Source organism: Populus alba, chromosome 11, assembly GCF_005239225.2.
Source record: "Populus alba chromosome 11, ASM523922v2, whole genome shotgun sequence".
NCBI classification, from domain to species: Eukaryota; Viridiplantae; Streptophyta; class Magnoliopsida; order Malpighiales; family Salicaceae; genus Populus; species Populus alba.
In genome coordinates this window covers 884595-907380 of record NC_133294.1, presented here as the reverse complement: position 1 = coordinate 907380, position 22786 = coordinate 884595, and the positions used below count along the sequence as shown (strand labels likewise).

At 35.9% G+C, this 22786-nt stretch overlaps 1 protein-coding gene across 1 annotated transcript in view; it reads left to right on the top strand.

Moving 5' to 3' along the window:
• Nucleotides 1-10178, top strand: part of LOC118032878 (uncharacterized) — a 42090-nt gene extending 31912 nt beyond the window's left edge. The window contains exons 2-6 of the mRNA XM_035037663.2: nucleotides 6619-7156; nucleotides 7252-7401; nucleotides 7536-7685; nucleotides 8477-9030; nucleotides 9375-10178. Coding sequence (XP_034893554.2) covers nucleotides 6619-7156; nucleotides 7252-7401; nucleotides 7536-7685; nucleotides 8477-9030; nucleotides 9375-10067 — 2085 coding nt within the window. The 3' untranslated portion in view covers nucleotides 10068-10178. The remainder of the gene's footprint in view (nucleotides 1-6618; nucleotides 7157-7251; nucleotides 7402-7535; nucleotides 7686-8476; nucleotides 9031-9374) is intronic.
• Nucleotides 10179-22786: the final 12608 nt, after the last annotated feature.

Genomic DNA, 22786 nt, shown 5'->3' with positions numbered 1-22786 from the left:
CAGCAGTCTAACCGGATACTGGCCTATTGGCCCAAGCCAGTAACCTGTGTTTTTTTTTTTTTTAATCTGCGGGCGTGCGTGAACAGCAACAAGGTAATTAAAATGTAAGGGGAGGGAAAACGCAGCTTACCTGGTGCTGGAACGCTTGGGGACGACATGGTGGCGAAGGTGTTCTGGCTAGCCAAAGCTACTTTCTTCTCCTCTGCATTTTTTTTTTGTGTGCTTATCTTCTGGTCTTGCTTCTCTTTGCTTGGTTTCTTTTTGCTTTTCTTATTCTCTCCGTCTCTGTTTCCTTTGTTTTTGGGTGGTTAGGTGATCTGTTGTTTAGGAGACAACAGACATTCCTTTGCTGGAGTCCTGGAAGAAAGACCAGAAATCTTTCTTCGTTTACTTTGTGTTCTCCTAGGTTCTCTTTATCTCTCTGTTCTTGATCTTCTTCTCTGGTTTTTTTCTCCTTCCATGTCTCTCTCTGTTTTCGTTCACTTTCTCTGTTTTCGTTCTTCGTTTGTATCTGTCTTATTTCCCTTTCTCTCTCTTTGTCCTCCTGTTCGTTCTGTTCCCCTGTGTTCTGTCCTCTCTGTGTTTGCTTCGTTCCCCTGCTCGTTCTCTCTTCCCCCTCCTGCTTGTTGCCTTTTTCTTGTAGGCGAGAGGGATCGTGGGCAGCTGAGACGTGACCCACGATCTGCTGTAGTTTCCGTTGAATCGGTGGGATGAAGGAGATGAATGGTTTGTTTTGAAACGGCGCCGCTTTCACATGAAATGCCGATTTTCAATTTGCTCCTAAACATCTGACATTTAGCAATTGGGTCCTCACGGAAATATTTTTTTTTTACCCTGGATCAATTGCAATTAAACCCTTGTATTTCAGAGCCATTTACCAAACAGTCCTTGGTTTCCAATTTAATCAATTAAGCTTCAATGGCTCTTCAACTTTTAATTCTTTCAAGATTACCCCTGGAAAAATCAATTAACCCCTCTATGGTATCACTATCTATGCACTTTGATCCTTGGACTTTAATTTCTTGTATTTTCGACCCAAATCAGCCCTAAATTTTGATATTTTTTCAATTAAGCCCTTAATTGCATTAATTAAATAAATCAAAGTGTAATTAAAAGTCTTCAACTTTTAACCTTTCAAAATTACCCCTGAAAACATCAATTAACCCCCCTATGGTATCATTACCTATGCACTTTGGTCCTTGGACATTAATTTCTTGCATTTTCGATCCAAATCAGCCCCAAACTTTGATATTTTTGTAATTAAACCCTTGATTGCATTAATTAAATAAATCAAATTTTAATTAAGTCCATAAACTTATTAAATCTTCTAATTTTTGACTAAATTAACTCCTAAATTTATATTGTCATTCTTATTATCTTAACTCAATTCTCAAATTATTTTTTATTCATTCATTTTTATTTATTTATTTATTACATATATTATTTATTTAAAAAAAACTTAAAAATTAGGTTATGAAAATAATAAGTTTTCAATCAATAAAGCTACAGGTTAAATGAAACCCAAATTCCAAAAAGAAGCACACAATTTGACCCTTTAAAACTCATGATTTTTCCAACCTCTTCAAATATTTTACATATCTAGTTTGATACTTATTTACGTGGTAATGTATAATGTGAATTGTAACATAATTATATATTTTTAATAAAAATACAACAAATATTAAAGAGAGGAAAATATAAAAAATATAGACACATAAAAAAAAATGTTATCTTTTGACATAGGTTTTCTTTAATAGGAAGAGTTTCTCAAAACAAACAAATAATTTAATGATGTCAAATATAAGATAAAACAATAGCTAAATGTTCCTTTAAAAAAATACTAAGATCCAATTTATTAATATTATAAATTTTAATTTAATTTATTATTTTAGAGCTAAAATTATATGTAGAATGGAAGAAAATAAAAATATAGGCAAGAATAGAAATGGTAGAATTTGTTTTTTGTTTAAATGAATCTCTCTGTTTTTTTTTTTAATATTTCTGACTATTGTAAAATATATATATAATACAATAGAATAGTTTTTTTTGTTTTTAATTTTTGTAACTATTGAGATCAAGATTGTCAAAACAAATGTTTGATTGAAAAGCTTTAGCAACAAATATTCATCAAATTTAAATCCTAACACTTTAATTTTTATAATTAATTTAAAAGTTTCAGTAAAAAACAATATTTATAGAGTCGTGGATGTATTTTTTTTTTTTGAAAAGTTATGTATAAAACATTTTTTTTTTTCAGTAAAATTTTCAGTAAAAGGTTTTCATTTGAAAAGTTATGTATTATTATTTTTTGTTTGCTACAAAGAAGATGCCATTTATTTGAATTGGACAATTGACTCTTATTATGAGTGTTGCAGAATGTTTGATTGTTCAATTTCGTGATATTTATGAGGCAGTGCTCTCTTCAATGATGGCCTTAGAAGTCAGTATGTATTATATATTTAGATTATATGGGTAGTAGCATAGTATATGTAGATAAGTCTAAATATAAAAAGAGATAAGTTCGTCAAATAATTTATTTGATGAAAATATTTATAATTTTTTATTTAATCATTTATTAGAAGATTCTGTATGCTGGTTTTTATAGTATGTTTGATTTTCTGTATGTTTGATTTTTTTTTTTTTTCACTTTTGTTGTACCTAACGGGGCCGAATTTATATACATAAAAAAATCCTCATGCTTGGCCAAGCTGGAAGTCCTATGCTTGGGCCAGTAGTGTGCAGTAGTTCCCATATAAGGCCAGTCTAAAAATCATTTTAAAAGTATGGTTATGGTTATTTTTTAAAATAATTTTTGTATTGAAATATATTAAAATAATAATTTTTTTATTTTTTAAAAATAATTTTTATAATTAACACATCAAAATAATCCAAAATATAAAAAATAATTAACTTTTAACAAAACAAAATCAAATATTTTGGAAACGAGAATACAATCGCATTTCCAAACACTCTCTAAACATATCAACACTCCCTCCCAAGCCCCGGTAACACTAATAATCACTTCCCGGTAACACTAATAATCACTAATTTCTCTACTAATTATATATTTTATTCTACATAATTTTTTTTTTTAAAAGACTAAGTATATAAATACACTCAACAAAACCAGCGAAGCAAGGTAAAGTTCAAACTATCATACAAGCCAAATCTCATCTGATAAATTCGTACAGAAATTTTTTTTTTTTTGTTGATGAGTTCTACACTTTTGTTTATCCATCAAAAGATACCCCTAGCAGAAATACTACAATATTTGAGTTAGTATTTGCATTTGTTTGATAAAATGATCAAGACGATGAAATATCTTTTTATTTGGTTTGTGTAGAGAAGAGATGCTAAGAGCCTAAGAGTAATGTTGTTCCTATAATTTTTTTTTTCTTTTAAAATTTAAAAATATATATAATTTTGAAAAATATCTAGAAAAAAGTCCAAAAAAATATAAGTGAAAAAAACAAAACCATTCAAAAACAAAGTCATGTATATTATCATTCATGAATAATAAACTGAGATGAGCCAAAGTGTTGTGGAGCTCTATTAGATCTTGGCCAAGGAAAGGGAGAGAGAGAATGAGAGGGAAAAGAGAAAAAAATATATATAAAAAGAAAGAGAGAACACTTGATTTGGTTGTGGGCCAACCGAGATTAGAGACTTAGTTAGGGTTTTAACTTAATTGAGTTTAGGGAACTCAGTTCAACCAAATTAAGCCTGGAAAGGTGGTTGGATCTTGACTTGATTATCTTGAAATTTTAATTTAATAATTACTTTTAATTAGAGTTAAATTTTTTATTATAGTAACATTTCAACTTTTGAAATTACACATCAATCATTAAATGATAAAAATATAAAAAATATTTTAACCTAATTATTATTATCTTAATGATGATGCGATTTCATTTATAAAATTTAGATTATTATTAAAAAAAAACAATCTGCAGATAGGCTAGCTAAATTAATGGGTCAAAAGTACAAACCTTTACTGCTCTTTAATTATAACATGGATCCTCATTCAATCAAACGTAGACCAAAATAATTTTCGGACAAACTGATAGAAAAATCACTCTTTCCATTTTAAATTGTTTATTAGATTCACAATTGACCCCTTTATCATTTGCTCATTAAATTTTCAACTTAAAATCTTAAATTTTTAAATGAGGTTTATTTAATAATTTTAAATTAACTTTTAATACTTGAAACCTATTTGAATTTAAAAATTTATGCATGCTCACTGCTATCTTATCACTGATTTCATTAATTTAATAAAAAACAATGACACATTAATTTATTTGCTATTAAAATTAAATATAATATAAAAAATCATCTCATCTCTAAAATTTAAACTCTTAAGGTCTAATAAATAGTTTTAAAAATACAAGATAAAAAGGAATTTATAATATTCTAGTCAATAAAAAAAATAAAGAAGAGAACTACAATATTATTCCAGACCTGCCTTGTTCAAGAATGTATTTTCTTGACCAAAACTTTAATATTTTTTATCAAAGAACTATTTTAATCTAAAATCTTAAACTGTTAGGTGAGATTTAAGATATAATTTATATTATTCTCTCACACATCTCCTCAAGTGAAAGCTATTTGGATTTGAAACTTGCATATACCCACACTACTTTATACTTAATTTTTTATCAAATAAATAGATATGGTGAAATTCGAATTCGTGACCGCTTTGTCATCAAGACTCTGATATCATATATGAAAAGAAACATCTCAACCCAAAAACTTAATTTATTAAATAAAATTTTAAAATATAATTTATATTATTTTCTTAAGAATTTTAACTTAATGCGGCAAGGGGACTTACCCTTTAGCCTAGTAGCTGGCTAATTAGTGATCACTTCCATTTCACTCATACTCCAAGTACAAGGAAATGAAGCCCTATGGCTTGTTGGAAACAGATTACAAGGAAATTGTCATGAAGTGAAACAATTAAAGTTGTAATAAGTGTAATTATGTACGAGAACAATTAAAGTAGGATTATTCCAAAAGGAAAAGGAAAAAAGATGAAGAATTTACTTTCTTCTTTTTTGCTTGCCTATTTTAGAAGCAAGAATGTGAATCTCGATTTCAAGCTGCAATATTATGGTTTAGAAAATGCAATGCATTTTTTTTTTTATACAGAACCAAGAAAAAAAAATCTGACATAAATCTAATCTTAATAGATTTATTTTTATAGTGATCAATCAATCAAGTTCTTAAGATATAAAAAGCAGAGTAATAATATATACCTCTGGAAACGGATTAATTCAGCTATTAAAAAAATATCCCTATAAAGGAGGAGATCATCAGAAAAAAAGGTGGATTTTAAAAGATCAATACAAAGTATTATTTAATTATTTGAAAAGAAATAGAAAGGTAAGATGGTTGCTGATAGAATGGAATATTTAAAAGTTGATATATGTAACAATTTAAATTTTTTAGTTAAGATAATAATTAGCTAAAAACATGTTATGCACTCGTTTCTTTTGATTAAAAGGAAAATTATCGTGATGCAGTAAGATATATATTCATTTTGTATTTCTAGGTAAGAAACTATAAATCACATATTTTTTTATTGTTCAGTGTCTTGAAAATTTTGAAATAAAATAGTTTGCTGGTGGGACTTTCATGGTTCATAACTCATTTATTGGATGATTTGTTTCATTAGTGGAAAGGATTGATTTCAAGTGAAAGGTATGGCAAGTACTCTTTTATGGAATAATATAGATTATAATTTGGCATACTAAAGCTATTTCTTATTAGAAGCAATCATCCCTGATTTTTTGTTTTTTATTTCACATTGATGCATCTTGTATTTCCATCCAAAGGATGGCTTGAACCTAGTTTTTGTGTAACACCGAGGCTTGTAGCCCAACGGTGGCAAAGGGTTTCCTTTGCCTCTGCATCCTGGGTTTAAGCCTCAGCGTGTACGCCTGTCACCCCCGCGGTGCCTTACATGTTCACTGGGTTTGCAGGATGTTCAGTGAGCCGGGGGATTAGTCGTGGTGCGCGTAAGCTGGCCCAGACATCCACGTAAATAAAATAAAAAAAAAAATAGAGTGTGTAGCAGACTGGAGTAATTAGTACCCGTAGCTTGTTATGCCATTATTGTATTTTTTTTCTCTGTTATGCTGGATTTCCATCCATTAGATGACAAACTCTATATAATTAAAAAAAAAATCCTCTTGTTTTTATTATATTCTTATAAAAGAAATAAATAAAACTTTAGCTTTATTATATGCTCGTAATAGTTTCACTTTATAAACTGAACAAGCAAAAGACAGATACTAATTTACTTTTTTTTTTAACAAGGAACCATTCTTTGAATGATTGTACATATAGGGATCTCAAACGGTTTAATTGAGAAAAAGTACCTCTCCGAAATCAAGCTTTCTTGCTGAAATTGATTTTACAAAGAGCTAGCTGTAGAGGAGCATTTTGAGTCCTAAAAGGTATGCATGAGTGTTTACTTGCGAATTTTGTTTTCCATTATATTCATGATCGGTAGTATGAGTTAATATAAATCTGCTTAGGATTTCACCTAACGGTTTAAGTAGCTTTGAGTTGAGATTGTACATTAACAATAGTTACTTACATAATCTTATGTAGAGAGCAAATATGGGTTCTGAGGCAATTCTGGAGGCACCTTATAAAGCAGCCATGTATGGAGATTGGAAAAGTATGATTGACTACTATAAGGAAAATACCGAGTATTTGGACTCTCCAGTTACGAGCTCTTTGGATACTGTACTTCATCTAGCTCTGCAAAGCAACGAAGTGCAACCACTTGAAGATCTACTTGAAATCGTGAAGAATGGACAATTACCTCTAACTGAGGAAGATTTTCTCAAGAGAAAAAACAAACTTGGAAATACGGTTCTTCACGAGGCAACCTTCAATGGGAATTATGAGGCTGTAAGACTCTTGGTAGAACGTTGTCCAGACCTCCTTAAGGAAAAAAATAACTACGGTGAAACCCCACTGTTTACAGGTGCTGCATTTGGTGAGGCAGAAATAGTGGAGTTTTTAATCCGTTCCAAACCAGAACAATGCGTGGATGATGATGATGGCCTCCTATTTCCAATTCACCGCCAGCGGAAAGATGGCCTGTCCATCCTTGGCGCTGCTATCATAGGGCAACACTTTGGTAACAATTTCTCTCTTTGTAGAATTCTCAAATTTAAAACGTGTGTGTGTCATAGATAATGTATAATTTTTTAATGTCTAATTTCATGAATGCAGAAACAGCTTTACTTTTGCTAGAACTGGATGGCTCGCTCCACAGCTTGAAGGACAAAAAAGGCATAACTGCTCTTCAACTTCTAGCCCACATGCCATCTGCTTTTGAGAGTGGATTTCCCATGGGCATATTTGAAAGACTCATATATTGTTGTATGCCTCCTCCAAACACACTATTAGACCTTACAATAGTGCCTACATATATATATACATGCATGCATATATATGTGTGTGTCTGTGTGTAGACATCTATATGTCTATGATTTGACCTCTAAATTATTTCGCAGGTCTTCCTGTTCGCCGCAAGGTAGAATTCCAAGTAGAAACTAGTGGCCAGGCACGGAAGGGTACTGTGGGAGATGTTGAGAGCGGTTTGGGTAGCAGCTTGGAGAGGAAACCAAGAGGCGGCCTACTCAACTATTTTAAGGTCCCTAAAGGTATAATTGGACACAATTGAGACCTGTTCTTTTGGTTTCAAGGCTAGCTAGGTGGTATTATTGAGCAACCTTTCTATAACGACATTAGATATATTTCTGGAGGGTACAATGAAACACACTTCATTCGTGTCCAAATTAAGGAATCATAACTGATTATTGAATTTGATGTCATTTATAGAATTTCTGTTGTAACTGATCATTGAATTTGACTTTCTGTTATACAATGAAACACCCTCTCTTTTTTTAATGTTTATGTTTCTAGTGACTTTCTGTTATAACTGATCATTGAATTTGATGCCATTTATTGAATTGGATAATTGACTCTTATTATATGAGATTTGTGATTCTGGTCATTGAATTTGATATTTATTTTTAATATTACTCATACTATTTATTTATTCCACGTGGGATTGGTGGTTCTATATATCATTGTCATTTATAAAGAATATGGATTGATGAAATGATTTATTTACATGCATAATTCTTATGCTTTAAACAAATGGGATTCAATGTTACATGTTCATAAACTTAACAATGAGTATACTTAACTTTAAGACACAGAGAGGTTGAGCCTTTTCCTACAAAAACTTTCCGTGAATTTGATGATTTGATATATATATATACTGGAATGACTTTGATCCAGTTCTTTATTATTATTATTATTACTGTTATTATTACTATTTTACTTTAATTCATCCTTCTACTATCATTGTTAATGTTTCTTTCTATTTCATAAAAATGGCTAGCTCTCATCCATGTTTAATTTCATTCGCTTTCGCATGAACATGAAGTACGATGTTGGCCAGCAAGGCTACAAGTATTCTGGAACCAGAAAAGAAAGCATGTATTTGCTTTGAGACTCGCCGAAATCCTAATAGAGAAAGATGAGTCATGGAATATAGTCATAACAGGCCAAAATGAAGAGGAAGAAAAAGAGCAGGGAATGGGTGGGGAAAAAAATGAAAAGGGAGAAATAGTAAGAGAAATAGAAATAGAACCTCCTGTAACGAGCTCATCATTAACTAGCAATAAGCAGATCTCATTGTTTGTTGCAACGATAAATGGAATAGAAGAGATTGTGTGGGAGATAATAAATAAATATCCCCACGCCGTTGAGCAGCTCAATGAGAAGGGTCAGAGCATTTTGGATGTGGCCGTCATCCATCGCCAGAAAAAGATCTTCAATCTTGTGAAACAACTGAAAGTACCATGGGCTAGACTGCATCGAGTTATTGATAAGAAGAAGAACACATTGTTACACCATGTTGCAGATATGGAGCATTACAGAGGAGGAACCAAACCTGGGCCTGCACTTGAACTTCAGGAGGAGTTGCAATGGTTTGAGGTGAGCCCTTTTCATCCCTTTGTCTTTACCTCCGGATAAAATTTATTCATGGAATTGGTATAGTGTATTAGAGTACCAAACATATAAAAACATTTGTTTCAATCAAATTACCCAATCAAGTTAAGGTCATAGAAAAACCGTTAAACTGAAAAAAATCGATTTTAATGCTAACGAAACGTAGACATGTCAACTAATTAAGACATCAGGCTGATCTAGTTCTCCTTGCATGTCACCCGAACCAATTACTTAAATATTATTAAAAATTATACGGAATTAAATAATACGTTGTTTTATTTACAAACTCCATTTATATAACAATCATATTTATCTCCCGGTTATTGCAGCAAGTGGAAAAGGTAATTCCTTCTCATTATGTCACGCTTCGGAACAAAAAAGGCAAGACTGCCGAGGAGCTCTTCAAAGAGAGTCACCTGGACCAACTGAAAAATGCACAAACATGGATAAAGGAAACGACCCAGTCTTGTTCCACAGTAGCTGCACTTGTTGCTACTGTTGTCTTTGCTGCTGCCTATACTGTGCCCGGAGGTTCTGATAAGAATGGCAAGCCCAACTTCATCAACTCTCCCTATTTTCTGGTTTTCACTGTCTCGGATGTTCTTTCCTTAGCAAGCTCCTTGACTTCGCTTGTGGTATTTCTGTCTTTGTTGACCTCTCCATTTCAGCAACAAGAATTTCACATCTCTCTTCCTCGGAAACTTCTTATTGGCTTCACCTTCCTCTTCTTTGCTGTGATAACGACCATGCTATCTTTTGGGGCCACAATCTTGATACTCATTCAGTCAGAGAAAAAATTGACAACATTACTCCTTTCCATGGCTGCATTCCTTCCAGTCTTCGTATTTGCAATAATGCAATTCCGTCTGTACGTCTCATTTATGGGCTCTACATACAACATTCTCAAGATAACCGGGAAAGCTCCGCCATCGTCTCTTGTCCCTTGCCTACCACGGGAGAAAATGCCCGGTCTTAAGAAAAAGGAAAAAAATAAGCACCACTTGATTAATATTGAAGATTAAAGTGGCATCGAGTTCCTTGTTATAGTTGGTTTGAACCTCCATTAATCACTATTTATGGAGTGTTACAGAATGTTTGGTTGTTCAATTTCGTGATATTTATAAAGTTGTGCTCTTTTTAATTATAGTTTTTTTAATTAAAAAAATAATATAAATTATATTTTGAAACTTTACCTAACAGTTTAAGTTATTATATTGAGATAATTCTTCAATATAATATAAGAGTTTTAATCATCAAACGATCACGAGAATTTTTATCATTCTCATTTATTTGATAAAAATTAAATATATAATAATATAGATTTTACAAGTTTTAAGTCTAAAATGGATTGAGATGGTTTTTTAATATAAATTAATATGTCTTATGTATAGTGTGTAATAGGTTGGTATTTAACTTAACAAGTTAGGACTAAAATGTTGCTTCAATCGGTTACTTGTAGTAAAATTGGGTGTAAGTTTATGATTATTATTATTAATGGATATCTCTCTTCGATTTTCTCAATCACCTACAAGTTCGTTTTCTCAATCAGCTTGAGGGGACTATTTATTGTATTCCACAGTACTACCAGGTATTACAATGATCTTGATACAATAGATTTTGATCAATATTTAGATTATATGGGTGGCAAGACTCATATGGGCTGGATCCAGCAGGCTAACCGGATACTGGCCCATCGGCCCAAGCAAGTAACCTGATTTTTTTTTATCTGGCGTGCGTGAACAGCAACAAGGTAATTAAATCGTAAAGCATCTCCAATGCAAAAAGCCAAATTGAGAAGCTAAATTGATAAAATGGCTTTTTGAATAGTATAAATATAGTTTTTTTGATTATATGCATTCCAATGGTAAAAAGCTATTTAGAAAAGCCATTTATATTTTAATATATTTCATGTTAAATTCATTTTTATATTTTAGAGAATATCTTCTGATTCACTCATAAGAAAGTTGGTAAAAAGAGCTTGGAAAATTTGAATTCATCTACATTAAAAAAAACCTCAAGTTAAAACCTTATAGGAGAGTGTAAAAGAAACGTACATTCAATGTCTAGCAATTTTATAGTTTACATACATGTGAATTAATAACAAGCATTGCATTCTACTTGTTCTAACATTACAATTTGATTATTTTTTGAAACTAAGAGAGGATTGATATACTGGTTTAATTGCATTTTCAACAAGACAAAATATAATTAACCTCAAATTAAAACAGACAATCAAAAATAAATTTTAAATATGCCACTCTATATTTTTATCAATATTAGCTACCATTATTACTTCCTCTTAATTTTGTCAAAGATAACAACATAAATAAAAAATGTTTTCCATAACCCATATCAAAAACATAAAATTACAAAGAAATAAAAATCATCATAAATATCAAATTAACAACCAAAAATCTACAAAATCAAGAGATATTAAAGAGAAAATATAAAAAGCTTTTAAATAAACATACCTTTTAATTTCAGCTAATTAACACAATCGATGTTATTAATTAACCAGAAAATAATTGATTCTTGTTTTTTTAAATTTAGGAGAAGAGTGAGGCACAATACAAGATTGAAAACAAAAATAAGTTTTTTTCCTTACTTTTAAGGAAAAAAAAATATTGTTGACCAACGGCTATAAAAATAACCATTGGCAACATTTATTTATTTTTGGCTAAAATAGCTCTTTCTAATTTAAACAGCCATTTTAACTTCTTTGTTCGCTGCTGCTTTTAACTTTGCCTCCTCATTTGCCTCTCCGGTTGGAGATGCTCAGGGGAGGGAAAACTCAGCTTACCTGGTGCTGGAACGCTTGGGGACGACATGGTGGCGAACGTGTTCTGGCTAGCCAAAGCTACTTTCTTCTCCTCTGTTTTTTTTTTTTGCTTCTCTTCTGGTCTTGCTTTTCTTTGCTTGGTTTCCTTTTGCTTTTCTTATTCTCTCTGTCTCTGTTTGTGTTCGTCTCTGTTTCCTTTGTTTTTGGGTGGTTAGGTGATCTGTTGTTTAGGAGACAACAGACATTCCTTTTCTGGAGTCCTGGAAGAAAGCCCAGAAATCTTTCTTCGTTTATTTTGTGTTCTCCTGGGTTCTCTTTATCTCTCTGTTCTTGATCTTCTTCTCTGGTTGTTTTCTCCTTCCATGTCTCTCTCTGTTTTCGTTCACTTTCTCTGTATTCGTTCTTCGTTTGTATCTGTCTTCTTTCCCTTTCTCTCTCTCTGTCCTCCTGTTCGTTCTGTTCCGCTGTGTTCTGTCCTCTCTGTGTTTGCTTCGTTCCCCCAGCTCGTTCTCTCTTCCCCCTCCTGCTTGTTGCCTTTTTCTTGTAGGCGAGAGGGATCGTGGGCAGCTGAGACGTGACCCACGATCTTCAGTAGTTTCCGCTGAATCGGTGGGATGAAGGAGATGAATGGTTTGTTTTGAAACGACGCTTTTGCACATGAAATGCAGATTTCCAATTTGCCCCTAAACGTCTGACATTTAGCAATTGGATCCTCACGGAAATCTTTTTTTTATTATTTTACCCTGGCTAAATTGCAATTGAACTCCTGTATTTTATAGCCATTTACCAAATAGTTCTTGGTTTCTAATTTAATCAATTAAGCTTCATTGACTCTTCAACTTTTAATTCTTTCAACATTACCCCTGAAAAAATCAATTAACCCCCCTATGGTATAACTACCTATGCACTTTGATCCTTGGACTTTAATTTCTTGCATTTTCGACCCAAATTAGCCCCAAACTTTGATATTTATTCAATTAAGCCCTTGATTGCATTAATTAAATAAATCAAAGTTTAATTAAAAGTCTTCAACTTTTAAGCCTTTCAAAATTACCCTTGGAAAAATCAATTAACCCCCCTATGTATCACTATCTATGCACTTTGGTCCTTGGACTTTAATTTCTTGTATTTTCTACCCAAATCAGCCCCAAACTTTGATATTTCTTCAATTAAACTCTTAATTACATTAATTAAATAAATCAAAGTTTAATTAAGTCTATAAACTTATTAATTCTTTTAATTTTTTACTAAATTGACTCCCAAATTTATAATTTCATTCTTATTATGTTAACTCAATTCTCAAATTATTTTTTATTCATTCATTTTTGTCGCACCCCAAAAAAAAAAATCCTGGCGCACGGCATCGGCTGGCGATTATTCGTCCTGTTTTGCTGATTTGAAGTCGCCACCTAGTAATTCATTGAGGGCTACTAGGAAACCTGATGTACTGGTCTTGTCAGAGATCGCGGGTACGGGACTGATTGTGGTTAGGAAAGGTATTAGCACCCCTAACGCACCCTACCTGAGGTAAGCTGCTTTGTGGACTTGATGTGTTAAAGAAGTTTTAAAAAATTCTGTTCTTTCATCGAATTTCAGAAAATACAACTTACATGTAAGTTCATGATTCTTTATCCGTGATGAAATCAGAATATTAAATTCTTCTTTATTCTTGCAATTTTATCATATAAAAAAATTATATGTAAAAAAAAAAAAAATAAATAAATAAATAAATATATACATATAATAAATAGCTAGGGCTGGGCCTGTATTGGCCCAGCCACAAGGCTGGACTCAGCCCAGCCGCATGGGCTGGGCTGGTGTTCCAGCCCTCTGGTAACAGGGCTGGACTCAGCCCAGCCGCATGGGCTGAGCTGATGTTCCGGCCCAAAAAGAAAAATACAAACTCAGCCCAGACCCATGGGCTGATGTTCCGGCCCAAAAAAGAAAAAATATGGACTCAGCCCAGACCCATGGGCTGGGCTGATGTTCCGGCCCAAAAAAAGAAAAAATATGGACTCAGCCCAGCCGCATGGGCTGGGCTGATGTTCCGACCCGGAGTGACAAGGGGCTGGACTCAGCCCAGCCGCATGGGCTGGGCTGATGTTCCAGCCCGCCCAAAAAAAACATTTAAATTCTTTTTTTTTTTTCAATAACATACATAAAAAAAAATACAAACACACACAAAAATTTCTCTTTTTTTTTATTATTATTTATCACTTCCTCTTTTCTTTTCTTTTCTTTTTTACTTTTACATCCACATTTACATAAAATAAAAACTATATAAAACAAAACTCAAAATTACACACATATTACATTAAACAATTTTACAATTACAAAAATTAATCCAAAACTAATCTAGAAATCACTTCTGCACCTCCGGAACAGTGGCAGACATGCTTCCAGAACGGCAAGGCAGTGGCGGCGCGTCTGCTCCACCCGCCACCGTCACTGGCGGTGCGTGGGTTCACGCGCCGCCACAGAAAAAAAAACCAGCAACCGGGGGTGGATCAACTTCTTCCCCTCTTCTTTCCTCGCCGACCTGCAGATCAAACAAAGAACACACAACAGTTGATTTTACTCCATTTTTTTTAGATCTATTCTGATTTTTCGTTTTTTAGATCTATTATTTTCTGTTATCTTTCTTCTTCACGGCGTCGGCGTCTGTTCGTTCCTTCTTCATCTGATCTCGGTCTTCTTCTGATCTGGCAGTACTGTTCTCGGTCTTCTTCTGATCTGGCGGCTGTCTATGGAAGGAGTGCTGGAGGCTGAGGAAGGTGACGGCGTCCGTGGATGCTGCTGCTGTCGGCCGCCGCTTGGTTTCTTCGGTGGGTGATGGAAATGAACAGATCGGGGACGATGGAGAGGCGGCCGATGGTGGAGGAGCTCGGCCGCCGCTGTGATGGGCCTTGTTCGTTGACCGGCTGCTGCTGATGAGATCGGAGGAGAAGAAGACGCTGCTCTTGGCTTATCCGGTGAGGGAGAGGAAGATGCGGCAACTGTGGCTTGTCCGGGTGTCCGGTGAGCAGGGAAGAAGGAAGGCGGCCAGAGAAGGTAGGGGAGACGATGGAGAGAAACGGTGAAGGCCGGCGACGGGGCTGTTGGGGTCGGCTGTGAGAGGGCTGAGAAGAAAGGAAAAATCCGAGCCTTGGGGGGGGGGAAGGCCTTGCAGCCGGTTGGAGAAGAAAAATCAGAGCCTTGGGGGGGAAATCCGTGGGTCTCTGCCTACTACCCTCGGGTCCTTGAAAAAATTCACCAATCTCCCCCCCTTTTTGCCCAGCTAGGGATGAGAAGAAATAGGGGTTTTCATTGTGAGGAGGGCCTCATTGTCGGCTGGAAACAAGGAAAAAAAGACCATGGGTGGGGGACTGAGTCCCTAATTTTCAGCCGAAAGAGAGGGATAAAAGGGAGCGGGCCAGGGGGAGCGGCTGGTTTCGGGTGAAGAGAAAAAAATAATAAAAATAAAAAAATCCTTAGGTTGCCTCTCCCTCCAATATTCAAAATTCTGGTAAAAATATTGTTTGAGCCTCAAAATTGGTCCCTTAACTTTCTTTTTTTCTTTTTTTGTAAAATTTGATTTTTTTCTCTATTTTTTGGATTTTTTTGAAAATATGTTAAAAACATGGGTCAAAAATTGGGTAGCAACAACGTCGGTCCCTAAAAATAGAAGACACGTTAAAAATGACATCAGTCCCTAAAAATAGGAGACTCGTCTAAAATATCGACGTTTAACCCTAAAAGGGAGATTCACGTCTGAGTTACCAAAAAAAAAAAATTATGTACATAATCCATATTTGTTTGGTCTTTAAACTTTTTTTGACATCGGTCCTTTTCTATAAAAAGAGACGTGTCAACAAACAATATTTGTTTATAAAAACAAATATTTTCACATCATTAAAAAATAGGTATAACTATTCTTGAGAAATTGGGCTTTGCACCCACGACCAATAAATATGATAAGATGGGTGTTGGACCCACGCCGTTTTTTATATTTATTTTTTTGTTTTATTGTTTTTCACATGCAAGAAAATTTATATACAAAATAAAAAAACGTTAGAAATCTCAAAAAATTTACCTGAGTGCCACTGTATAGGTAAAAGACTGAAATACCCTCGGATTTCTCGAAAAATTATGAAAATGCCACTGGCGGCGCGTGTGGCTCACGCGCTGTTACTATTGGCGGCGGCAAAATTTTCCGGCGAGATTTCTGACCAACCGATGGTCGATCCTGGTAGATCTGAGGTCGAGGATTCTGATGGTGGTGGTCTTGACGGCCATTGATGGCTGATGAGGGAGAATCGACGACTTGAAGCTTCGGTGGCCGGCGACGATCACAACCTTTTTCTGGTCAGATGAGGTGGCGAAAACACTGAAAAAGGCCGGGTTTTGCTTTGTAGGAGATTGGAGACCTTTCTATGGTGGTTTGGAGGCTTGAGACGACCGGAGATGGGAGATCGTAAGAGAGAGAGAGAGTCCCCGGCGAGAGGAGAGAGAGGCTATATAAATATTGTTTGAGCCTCAAAATTGGTCCCTTAACTTTCTTTTTTTCTTTTTTTGTAAAATTTGATTTTTTTCTCTATTTTTTGGATTTTTTTGAAAATATGTTAAAAACATGGGTCAAAAATTGGGTAGCAACAGATGCCCCCTCTTTACAATGCTTACGAAGCAAAACTCCTCAAAATTTTGCATAGTAAGCTTTGTAAAGAAAATAAAAGGAAAATGATTTCATTACCTTGGGCGACTTGCCCACACACTCACACTGGTCTATTTTCACGGGCGACCTACCCCCATGCTCTCAAAGTGGTCTATTTTCAGGGGCGACCTGCCCACACACTCACACTGGTCTATTTTCAGGGGCGACCTGCCCACACACTCACACTAGTCTATTTTCACGGGCGACCTGCCCACACATACTCACTCTGGTCTATTTTCAGGGGCGACCGACCCACACTCTCACACTAGTCTATTTTCAGGGGCGACCTGCCCACACATACTCACTCTGGTCTATTTTCACGGGCGACCTTCCCTTTTGATTGGGTTTACTTGAGATCCCATCTGGCGATCTAACAAGAACAAAAATCGGTGTGTAGCTCGATCAACCTGAAATCCCATCTAGTGATTCTGCGTGATTAGACTAAACTGAGATCCCTTCGCCGATCCCCTTTAACCATAACCAAGGTCTTGTGTAGTTAGACTGAACTGAGATCCCTTCGCCGATCCCCTTCAACCAGAACCAAAATCCTTTCCAATTAGGTTAAACTGAGATCCCTTCGCCGATCCCCTTTAACCATAACCAAGGTGTGTGTGGTTGGTGCTGAACTGAGATCCCTTCGCCGATCCCCTTCAACCATAACCAAGGTGTGTGTGGTTGGGCTGAACTGAGATCCCTTCGTCGATCCCCTTCAACCAGAACCAAAATCCTTTTCAATTAGGTTAAACTGAGATCCCTTCGTCGATCCCCTTTAACCATAACCAAGGTGTGTGTGGTTGGGCTGAACTGAGATCCCTTCACCGATCCCCTTCAACCAGAACCAAAATCCTTTTCAATTAGGTCAAACTGAGATCCCTTCGTCGATCCCCTTTAACCATAACCAAGGTGTGTGTGGTTGGGCTGAACTAAGATCCCTTCGCCGATCCCCTTCAACCAGAACCAAAATCCTTTCCAATTAGGTTAAACTGAGATCCCTTCGTCGATCCCCTTTAACCATAACCAAGGAATGTGTAGGTTAGACTGAACTGAGATCCCTTCGCCGATCCCCTTCAACCAGAACCAAAATCCTTTTCAATTAGGTTAAACTGAGATCCCTTCGTCGATCCCCTTTAACCATAACCAAGGAATGTGTAGGGTTGGGTTAGACTGAGATTCCTTTTGGCACTCCCCTCTAACCAGAACCAAAATCCTTTCCAATTAGGTTAAACTGGGATCCCTTCGTCGATCCCCTTTAACCATAACCAAGGAGTGTGTAGTTGAGCTGAACTGAGATCCCTTCTTCGATCCCCTTCAACCAAAACCAAAAAATCCTTTCCAATTAGGTTAAACTGAGATCCCTTCGCCGATCCCCTTTAACCGTAACCAAAGAATGTGTAGGTTGGGCTGAACTGAGATCCTTTCGTCGATCCCCTTCAACCAGAACCAAAATCCTTTCCAATTAGGTTAAACTGAGATCCCTTCGTCGATCCCCTTTAACCATAACCAAGGAATGTGTAGGGTTGGGCTAGACTGAGATTCCTTTCGGCAATCCCCTCTAACCAGAACCAAAATCCTGTGTGTGGTTGGGATAGACTGAGATTCCTTTCGGCAATCCCCTCTAACCAGAACCAAAATCCTGTGTGTGGTTGGGATAGACTGAGATTCCATTCGGCAATCCCCTCTACCCAAAACCAAAATCCTTTCCAATTAGGTTAAACTGAGATCCCTTCGCCGATCCTCTTTAACCATAACCAAGGAATGTGTGTAGCTCGGTCAACCTGAAACCCCTTCTGGCGATTCCCTTTAACCAAAGCTACATGAGATCCCATCTGGCGACCTCATTCAACTGGAACAAAAGAATGTGTAAAAAGTGGTCTCATTATAATGGGTGACCTACCCAGATGGAAAGAATATGAAAAATGGTCTCATTATGATGGGTGACCTACCCAGATGGAAAGAATATGAAGTGTGGTCTCATTATAATGAGTGACCTACCCAAATGGAAAGAATGTGAAGTGCGGTCTCATTATAATGGGTGACCTACCCACGTGGAAAAAATATGATGAATTGCGGTTTCATTGTCATGGGTGACCTACCCAGATGGAAAAAAAAGTGAAAAACGGTCTTATTATGATGGGCGACCTACCCAGATGGAAAGAATGTGATATGACAAGTGTAAAAAATAGGACTTACCTGGCGAAGTCCTGAGGGGATGACAGAAGAAGGGCTGGAAAACTTGGTGCTTCCTGATAATTCCCGATCATAGGGTTTGAAAACTCGGTGTTTCCTGACTGCAAGGGTTGAAACTCAAGGCTTCCCGGTTGCAAGGTTGATCTATTCATTTCTTTGGGATTTTCCTAATGGTAGGGTTCATCCCATATTTCCTTTTATTCCATGATCAAAACCGATTCTTTATTATCATCACCACAATGCTTCTTTCTCTTTCCACCATCTTGTTGGACCTCATTAAGGATTTTCCTGTAACAATTCAAAAATATGTGCAAATGGTTTTTTTTTTTTTTTTTGAGGTTAGATGATATGCATGCATCCTTACCTGATTTGAAATATAGGCCCCCTCTTTGATGCTCCATCATCATAGGGTGGCTTTGTTTGTATCCAAAGCTTTCTTTGTTCTTCCGATGTATTGGCTCATTCATGTGCTAGCCATCCACTCAGCTGTAAATGCAGTGCCCATCCCGGGCTGTCTTCGACAATTACTGCTTGCATCATTTATCAAGCTTGACCCTGCCCCCAAGTGTGGTACTGCTTGATTTATCATGAAGGATTTTCTCTCCTGGCTTCTTCTGAGAATTATCCTCTGATTGATTATGTGCATCATGCCAATACCCATCAAGATTGTTAATCAGTCATGAACTTGCCTCTAGTTGAAACAGTACTCTTCAAGTACATGTTATCATCAGCCTTCTTGGAACTCATTCAGTCATTCAGTCATGCATCTCATAGCTTGCAGTACAAAGGCTCATGGTTGTATGCTCAGTGTTTTCTCAATAGATTCCTTTCAACTCTTCTAATCAGATTGTGAAAAGAAATGCCTCGGCCTCATCAATGATGCTACTTCTATCACCCATACTCATGCGGTGAAGTGCTCATCTGGCTTCAAAACAAATTGTCCCACACAGTCAGTCTTCGGGGTGGGTGCCTTTCTGACATTCATTCAATGCAGTTGCGTGGTAACGTCTGTCGATAACCATGTTTCAAAGGATGACAATATGAGATTGTCCTTCAAGTGCAGCATTGTTCCACAGTCAGTCTTGGTGGTGTGCATATGTTTGATGTTCATTCAAATGCACTCACCCGATAACATCTGTCAAAAGTCATAGCCATGTTTCAGAGGGTGACCCAAGATGAAGATATGAAAATATCCTTCAAGTGCAGTGTTGCTCATCAATTGCTGCTGAAGTTTACTAAATCATGGATTGTCTTTGAACAACATTGCCCCTAGTTGATCTGAACATGCTCATTCTTTCTGTTTACAACAAATGGCTTTTGTGAATGCCAGGGATGACTTTGATGGACTTTGATGACTCATCATGTGATTCTTTCTTTACCCCCAGCTGATCTGGATACTGTTTGTTTTCCTTCTTAAGGTCCACTGTATTGCCCCCAGCTGCTCAACTTTTCAAGGAGTGTCGAGGACTTCAATGTCATTTCTATCAACGATTTTGCATACTCAATCAATGTTCTTCTGTGTTTGATAATCTTCCTTGTTTTGGAATCAACTCTCATATTTCAAAGATCATGTCTATTCAAAGTCTAGTTTGTTGAAATGAAATCAGAGATGTCCTTTTTTGAAAAACTTTTAAAAATCAAGCTTTTTGATCAAAGACCCAACACACGTTATTCGAAATACACAGTCCTTTGATTGTCATGCATTTTAAAAACAGAAATCGACTCGTTGTAGGATTAAAATGGCTTTTTCCATGGTTCTTTGTATCAATTTGAATCCTTGATATTGGGTATATGATTTGATGGTCTATGATGAGATGACATTTTTATGAATTTCAAAAACAAGATGCTCAGGCTTTATCAAGAAAAGTTGTTTCTTTTCTTAGCATTTATTTTATCAGCATGCATAATAACTAGTAGCTTAATTCATGAAGTCACGACCCTTATGGATAAGCTCTTTAAGTTTTGAGAGCGCCATTTATCGGTTCAAATTTCTTGCTTGATTAAAAAGGGCTTTTAAAAGCACGTAATGCAGGCTATGGTTCATGGCTATGAAAGAAAGGAATTTCACAGGCTCAAAAGGTGTTTAAGGGTTTCAAAGACCTAGGATCAACATCAACTATTCATCAACTCTTTTCTATTATTGTCTTTGTAGAGGAAACGACATATAACCTTGTTAACCTCAAAGTTCAGATTTTTCTTAACATAAGTCATAATGCAAATCCACCTTTCCTTGATGAATAACCAACCTTAATCATCTGATAAGATCATAGGCTTTATAATGGACACCAAAAGTCACGTTTACAACTTAGTCTTTTTTCTGGTATTGACTTTTGTTGTGTCTTTCCTTGATTGAAATTTCTTTTGCTTTTCATAGACTTGATAGGCGTTCTCCTTCCTTTATCTTTGACTTGCATTTAAGTGAAGGCAAATTCAACTTCCTTTGTTCATTCTCTGTTTTTTTTTACAGCCTTCCTCAAAACTTTCTTATATGCCCCCAGTCTATGTGTCTTCTTCTAGCTCTCTCTCAATCATTGGACTTTTGTTCTAAGCCTTCCCCTTTATCCATTAATTATATCAATGTCTCCAACATATCTCTCATCTGCCCCCAATGTGGGGTGTGATCCTAGTCAGGGTTTCTTTTTGAAAGAAAAATATTTCACCAGGCTCAAAATGGGACTGCAAAGGATATAATTTTTAGAAAGTGAAGGGATATCAAAGATGGCCTTTTCTCATTTCAAGCAAGGTCGGTTAGAACCGATAAATTTTGACCCCATCCAGTGTAAAGATTTGGACTTGTAAGAATCATGATTCACGAGTCCATAACTACCGAATCCACTACATGTCATTATGCATACTGCTAAAACTTAGCTATATGATGTGTGGTTCAGTTTCAAGAGGTATGAGTTCAAAATTGTTTAGTCACCTCATGTCATTTTCAAGCATCGAGTCATTTCTGCAATCAAAACACTTTTAATCTTCAGGATTGATTAGCCTTTATCACATGTTGGAGTTTGATCAAAATATTTTATCAGAAATAAAATGCTAAACATCTGTTGATTTCAAAACAACAGAGAGACAAGCAAGGCATGTTTCGTTGAAGGATGAGATGTGAGCCCAAAACAAAATGCAGAATTCCATAACACATGATTGAAAGTTCATCACCATTCTTAAATCAACTTTTCTAGCAATATCTGTGTTTTGCCAAGCACTTTCGATCACATGTCATTTTGAAGATGTTCGGGGGACAATATAGCCAATGACACCCTCCTTTGCAAGCTCCACTTGTCTCTTGCTCACCAACTTTCAGACTCAATTCTTGCAATCCTTGCAATTGTTCACTTGAATGGTTGAGGACCCCACCATGACATCACATCTCTTGTTTGGATTATACCACTTAGAAAATGGTAGTTGCATGGGATTTGTCGGAGTCAAGCAAAATTCTGAAATCTGGCAGATGTTGGTCGACAAACTTAAGTGGTAGAGGAATGTCCCATCTTGGCAAAGACATTTGAGCAATTGATGCTACCATGGGACCTGGCTAGACCACATAATTAAAGTTTCACACTGTCAAAGTCATCTCCTGATTCACCTCTCATCATTGTTCTGGAATCCATGGCAGATCCTTCAATCTTTCCTCTCTTCATAGCTTGTTCAATTCTTCGGCAAATCCTCACAGCATCATCTCAATCTTCCACTGTTGTTGTGGTTGGTTGAGGATTGTTAGAAAACTTTTCAACAGCTTGGTAATCTTAGCAGTGCCCAGAAACTTGTAGTATCGCCACTACTGACACGTGGAATCATGCCTTATCTCTTCTATGGGAGACGATGATGGACATGAATCTCCTCTATTTCTTCTTTGATTCCTCTCGAATGGTGCAGCAAACAAGCACCAATAGAGGGAGTTCTGCTCTGTTGAAGTTTCAGTCTTCTTCATGTTTTTCAGTCTAGGCATGTCTCTTCTTTCTACTTTTGCGTTTTAAATACTGGCACTGTTGGAGGAAAATCATAAATGATCTGAAAATACTGTATTCCTTCTTGGATTTCCCATTTACAGATCCACAAATAGATTCCTGCCGAGAGATCTC